The sequence below is a fragment of the Ursus maritimus genome, unplaced genomic scaffold (assembly GCF_017311325.1).
Source record: "Ursus maritimus isolate PB19 unplaced genomic scaffold, ASM1731132v1 scaffold_115, whole genome shotgun sequence".
Taxonomy (NCBI): Eukaryota; Metazoa; Chordata; class Mammalia; order Carnivora; family Ursidae; genus Ursus; species Ursus maritimus.
The window spans coordinates 49,523-56,795 of NW_024423509.1; the positions used below are offsets into that span (position 1 = coordinate 49,523).

Genomic DNA, 7,273 nt, shown 5'->3' on the forward strand with positions numbered 1-7,273 from the left:
CCTAGATATTTATACAACATAGCAACAGGTGACAGATCAATAACTTATAGTATCTGTGTCATTCAAGTGTTTTTTATTGATGCATTTGGGGTAACAGAATTTTTTCTTTTGGCCATCATGTCTTATGACCGCTATGTAGCCATCTGCAAACCCCTGCATTATGTAACCATCATGAACAACAAGGTCTGTGGAAAATCTGTCCTCTGCTGCTGGACAGCTGGTGTGTTGATCATACTCCCACCACTTATCATGATAGTAAATCTAGAATTCTGTGACTCGAATGTAATTGATTATTTCTTCTGTGATTCATCTCCTATCTTGAAGATTTCATGCTCAGATACGTGGCTTTTAGAGCAGATGGTGATAACCTGTGCTGTATTGGCCTTCATCACAACCCTTCTGTGTGTTGTTCTGTCCTACGTATACATTATCAAGACCATTCTAAGATTCCCCTCTGCCCAGCAAAGAAAAAGGGCCTTTTCCACCTGTTCTTCTCACATGATTGTTGTTTCCATCACATATGGAAGTTGTATCTTCATCTATGTCAAACCTTCAGCAGAGGAATCAGTGGCTATTAATAAGAGTGTGACTGTGCTAATGACGTCCATAGCTCCCATGTTGAACCCATTCATTTACACTCTGAGAAACAAACAAGTGAGACAAGCCTTCAGTGACTCATTCAAAAGATTTGCATTATCCTCAAAGAAGTAAGGGAATGCTGAAATCTAGGAATGAAGATTTCAAAATACCAGAGCTTCTTTAAGTTAACAAGTCATTCCATCCTCCTCGTCTGTGTCCTAATTCAGATTAACTTCCTCAAAACATCCAAAAGCCCACATTCCAGTTCATTCTTCACTCTTCTTATAGATGAACCTCTATTGAGATAACATCCCTTAAAAGAAAACATGACTTTACGTTCATAGGAAATACATTAATAACTATACCTTCTGACTTAAACAAACCTACAAAATATCATAAAATTTTTAAATGATAGAAAACAAATATGACACACACAGAAAATTAGTGCCTAAAGTTATGTAAGTCTTCTGAGCTTCAGTTTCTCAAGGTTTAAAATGGGGCTAATGATACTTTTCTTATAGAGTTACAAAAATTAAACAATTTCAAAAATTTTTTTTAAAAAGATTAATGCCTAATTTATGAGAGATGTGTTTAGAACAAGTAGACATTGCTCTAACATAAGGAAGTTGTATTCTGATTCTAAAAAGAAAAAATAAAAAGAAGACCCAGGACTACTGCCTCAGGCATACACACATAAGTTCTGAACAGTTGGATAGAACTAAACCCTATCATAATCCTGCCAATAAATCTTGACGATTGAGGTTGGCCAACATGCAACAGTACTAAAGTGGACAAATGACCTGACCCTCCAGAATATTTTGGATATTTTCTCTATGTCTATCCAGATCTATCTATTTCCATTGTTTCCATGCCCCATAAGACTCACCTTATAAATGTCGTAAGTAAATTCCCTTGATCTCTGGCTTAAAGGAGAGTTTATCCAAGGGGAAGATCTGATAAGAGATTAGAGTTTAGGAGGCCATGATAAATTAAAGAAGACCTAAATAAATGGAGAGATATATTATGTTCACAGGTTGCAAAACTGGGTGTTAAGATGTTAATTTTCCCCCAAATTTTTCTATAGATTGTATATTATTCCTATCAAAATCAGTAGATTTTTCTCTAAAATTTGACAATCCTATTCTAAAATTTATACACAAATGCAAAGGATGTAGAATGTCTAAATCAGTTTTAAGAAAGAATAATATTGAAGAACAAAACTCCCCTAAATTCAAGACAAATGACACTATAGTAACCAAGATAGTATTTGCATCAAGATCAAAGGCTAAATGGAGGGGCGCCTGGGTGGCTCAGTCGTTGAGCGTCTGCTTTCGGCTCAGGGCATGATCCTGGCACTCTAGGATCGAGCCCCGCATTGGGCTCCTCTGCTGGGAGCCTGCTCCTTCCTCTCCCACTCCCTCTGCTTGTGTTCCCTCTCTCACTGGCTGTCTCTCTCTGTCAAATAAATAAATAAAATCTTTAAAAAAAAACAAAAAACAAAGGCTAAATGGAACAGAAAAGAGATTCCACATATAAGCACACACACAAATTATCATTCTATTTTTTACAGAGGTCCAAATATATCATGTGTATCACTACAGAATCTAGAGATATTAAGAAGAAATGAGGTGACGTTCTAAACAATGTATGCCAATGAATTTTTACATGTATTTGAATGGAAAAATCTAGAAAATCACAACTCGCCAAAAATGACACATGATTAATTCAAATATTAGTATTTCTATATCTATAAAAAGTAAATGCAGCTGTAAAGAAAACTTTTCCCATAACGTGAATGCCAAGCCCAAATAACATCCCAAGTAGATTACTCCAAATGGCATCAATCTTACACAAACTTCTCAAAAAGTGGGGGGAGAAAAGCAAAACATACTTTAAGGCCAGAATAATCTGATATGAAAGTCTGGTGATAATATTAAAAGAAAGAAAATTTACTGGCCAGTATCTCTCATGAGGACAGACACAACAATCCTAAGTAAAACATTAGTAAATTAGTAAACTGAATCCCACAATATATGAAAACAGTAATACATCATGATATATTACAATTTCTTCTGAGAAAAACCAAGCCAGAGAGAATGATGTTAGAAAGAGGTCCCAGCCCTCATCTCCACACAGAAAGATTTAACAACCATCCACAGATGATACCATTAAAAGCTACCAATTTCAGGTGAGAAGTTACGGTATGCTGGTGATACACAGAAGTAAGACCCATTGGAAAGGGTAAGAGGAACTTCACTTTACCCACATCATACCTCCCCCAACATGGCACAGCATAGTGCCAACAAAGGCTAAGTTGAAAACTGTCACAAGACACAAAGGTCATTATATAATGCTAAAGAGTCAATCAACAGGAATATATAACAATTGTAAATATATATACATCAGAGCACCTAAATATATAAAGCAAACATTAACAAAACCAAAGTGAGAAATCAGAGCACCAACATCAGAGCACCTAAATATATAAAGCAAACATTAACAGTACCAAAGTGAGAAATAGCAATACAATAATAGCAGGAGCCTTCAAATACTCCATTTTTAACAACAGAATATCCAGACAGAAAATAAGGAAACAGCGGACTTGAATAATGCTATAGAACAAATGGATCTCACAGATACAAGATGAATATATCCTAGCGATCTACTGTACAGCATAGTGTCTACAGTTAACAGTACTGTAATGAATGCTTAAAAATTTGCCCCAAGGGGCCCCTGGGTGGCTCAGTTGGCTAAGTGTCCAACTCCTGATTTCGGCCCAGGTCAAGATTCCAGAGTCCTGGGATTGAGCCCCACATCAGGCTCCATGCTCAGTGTGGAGTCTCCTGGAGAGTCTCTCTTTCCCTTTCTTTCTCCTCTCCTCTCCACCTTGTCTTCTCTCTATCTCTCTCTCAAATAAATAGATAAAATCTTTTTTTTAAATGTAGATCTTATGTTAAGTGTTCTTGTCACAAAAAATAATTTTAAAAAATTTGTTCTAAGAATATATTTGTTTTATATTTTAAAATACCCAATTCACACTTTCTTACTAATAAAAATATTTAAATAAATTAAACAAAAATAATAAAACAAGTTAGAAAATTAACTTTATTATCTCAATGAATATGGAATATTTTATAAAATGTAAAATTTATTATCAATAAAATTCTCAACAAACTAAGAATCAAAGCAAACTTTTTTCCATTGGAGGGAATGTCAATAACAATTTGATAAATATAGAAGAATTTTTTTCAGAGGACTTTTTTTACAGACAAATTATAAAATAGCTAAAAGTAAAAGGGAGTTTGACCACAATTTTTTAAATAATATAAATAAATATATTTGAAGACTGATAATAAATTTAGTTTGCAAAAATATTTATAGAAGTATATGATTTGCTGAAAAAAAACTAAATTTCTGAGAAATAGTTTATGCAACCATACAATTTATTTATATACATCTATTTATTTGATAATGAACAATTGCAGACAAATTTTTAAAAGTTAGGAATGAAAAACCGATGGGATCCTGAAATGTGCATATTACACAGTCATCAAAAATGATGATCCATCACTATGTTATACAACTGAAACTAATGTACCATTATGTGTCAACTGTACTTCAATTAAAAAAATAAAAATTTTTAAAATGATGGTTCATGGTCTACAACTAGTGATTTGAAAATAGTTTCATGTTGTTTATGTGACAAAACAAGTTATCAAAATCATGTAAGATGTATTGAGACAGGCTTACATTTGTGCATTTAGGCAGTTGACATTTGTGCACAGAAAACATTAGAAAGATTAAGTATAGACACGGTAAAAGTACTTATCACTAGATTTTGTGATTATTCATATATTTTCCTAAGATTATCTGATTTTAGGGGGCGCCTGGGTGGCTCAGTCAGTTAAGCATCTGCCTTTGGCTCAGGTCATGATCCCAGGGTCTGGGATTGAGCCTGAGGTGGGGTTCCCTGTTCAGTGGGGGGTCTGCTTGTCCCTCTCCCTCTGCTCCACCCCCTCCCCTGCTCATGCTTTCTCTTCCGTGCTCTCTCTGCCAAATAAATAAAATCTTAAAAAAAAAAAAAGATTATCTGACTTTTTTACCTCTTTTAATTAAGTCATGTGATAAGGAAGAAAACTAGGTCTTATACCAGCCACAGGAGGTATGGAACACATACAGGAAAGGCAGACATGCACTCTACCATCTAATTTTTAATGCTGTGTGTTACCAGTATTGAATGGTACTGTTGCATCTTTCTTTCTCTGAGGACACTCTCCTCACTACTACATCTTTCAGGATTTCTGCCAAATTCATTACACAGAAGATTCATCAGGGATTTTTTGAAATGGGGTCACAGAGGTCCCTTGTGTTTATTCATTTCATTTTAGCTTTGACAAATAACAACTGTTATTCTTGTTAATGTAAAAACTTCTTGCTAGACCAAGAATCAGACTACCAACCCTTTCAAAACCAGAAAGAGCTCCTACAGTTTCCAAAAACCTTTGAATTCTGTATCACTTTCAACCTTAGAGCTCTAAAATGGGATGAAGTCGTTAATAAGAAGAACTTGGCAGTGTGTTGGAGAAGAGTATCCCAGAGATCACAGGCATTCCAGAATGCCTGTAAGGGGAGTGCTGGTCCACAAGCAAGAGTGGCCAGAAGTTCAAATGTAACCTTCTGCTAACAAACTCTACTCTTCCTAAGAATCAAAGTCTACTCTTCCTAGTAATCAACAAGAAAAGTATTGTTAAACATCCAGTGAAAGCTATCATTGACTCTCAGAAGAGTAAGTATGACAGTTGTGATTTCACTTTTCTTTTTGAGAACTTAGATTAAGAACAAATATGACTTACATTTACCAAAATTAGTAATGTATGTAGCTATTTGAAATACTGTAAAAAAGAATTAACTTTATATCATAGTTGTATTTTCTGTAGAAAGCATGACCTTAGCTTAGCCAAGATGGTATATAATGAGTGTTATCGACATGAATTATCATCTGACATGAATTCACCCTCCACTTCAAAGTGAAGCAATGTAGATTTATATGAAAAATTACCTCTAAACATGACTTACTATCTAAGTATATATATATATATCTAAGTATATGTAATAAATGGTCTCTACACCCTTAAAAATTTTTTTAAACACTTTGAAAGACATATAGAAAAAACAAAAATGTCAATTACAATCCTTTTCAATAATTTCCTCAAACTTTGTCTCTTAGTGTTTTGCACAAGAGGAGAGCACTAACAACTGGAAGAAAAGATAGATATTTTAGAACAAGAGATTGTGTTTGTACATACTACAATAAGTGCCCATAAATTCAGGAAAAGGGATTGACAGGAGGCTAGGTGGGCTATAGAGATAATCCTTCAGTGTATCTTAACTTGATGTATTTAGTTATATCCAGTGTATGCCTACAATCCCATGGCTCCCCAGAAAGTTTTCCATCATGGTGACTGTATACTTTGGGATTTTACATGAACTAGACACATCTGGTACCTGACCCTCCTCCCAATTCTAAAAGAAGGAAAGATTTTAAAGAAAGAAAGGAAAACTATTCAGGCTGCAATCTAATCAGAGCCTCCAGGGAAAACTCTTTTCCATTCATCGATATAAACTAATCTCAACCCCTACAAGCACTGACTCAGGAATTAAAATACCTCCCTTTGGTTCAGGAATTAAAATAGTTCAGATTATAATGTAGTTAATTAGTAACTATTGAAAAAGAATTATGGAAGAGCACTGACACAAACTCAGAACATAAAGTCCTTAAACATGCTAATATGTTACTGAAAGATGAATTGAAGAGGTAGAAATTGCAATAATGAGGGGAAAATTACATATTTGCCTAAGATAGGAAGAAGAACCCAAGCATCATTTTGTTCCTTGGTTTGGGTGTTTTGATTAAGGTATTAAAAAGATTGTGATATTTTAAGGTAAATAAATGTGACAAACTATATATTCAATTGTACAAGTTTTGTATTTAATGTTTGTATTTCTGTGTTATTTATAATATATAGGTCTACTTGTAGAAGGAAAACCTAAAAGCGTATGCTTCAAAATATTTGCTATCTCTGTTACAATATTTCACACTTTTCCCCATTTTACATATCACACAAAATTTTTCTAGTTTATAAATTATTCATATAATAAAAACAGATAAAGAATAAATACAAGATCTTATAATTTTCAACTGTCTTCGAATGTATGAAAATAAATAAACTTAAGTTAGACTGATACTTTAAATTTTGTTCCGGCAGTCTGTAATGGATTTATTGACACTCTTTTCTCTGAGGACATTCTCATTACTGATTATTGTTAGGGGTTTTTTGTTTTTACCACTTCAATACACAGAAGATGCATTAGTACCTTTTGAATGTATGTTACAAAAGACCTTCTGATTTTTCAACTTAATGATAAATCACAAATGTCAAACTGATAGTGTAAAAACCTCTCAGCCCAGAGGATTTCAAACATTAGATTTTCCTCCAAAGAGATTATTCCCAACATTACTCACTTTGAAAAGTTTTTCATTCCAATAATGATGAATACTGGAGAATACTGAAGCAAATATCACCAGAAAATATTGCCTAGACAGAAAAGCCATTAGGGGTGTGTTTTAGCACTACATTGCAGAGAGCAAACACCATAAATTCCCGGGGCTACCTGTGCTTAGCACAAGTGACCA

At 34.0% G+C, this 7,273-nt stretch overlaps 1 protein-coding gene across 1 annotated transcript in view; it reads left to right on the top strand.

The window, feature by feature from the left end:
• The window catches only part of LOC103680501 (olfactory receptor 6C2-like), a 6,179-nt gene extending 5,468 nt beyond the window's left edge, over positions 1–711 (top strand). Inside the window, exon 5 of the mRNA XM_040626577.1 lies at positions 1–711. This exon is cut by the window's left edge and continues 1 nt beyond it. Coding sequence (XP_040482511.1) covers positions 1–711 — 711 coding nt within the window.
• Positions 712–7,273: the final 6,562 nt, after the last annotated feature.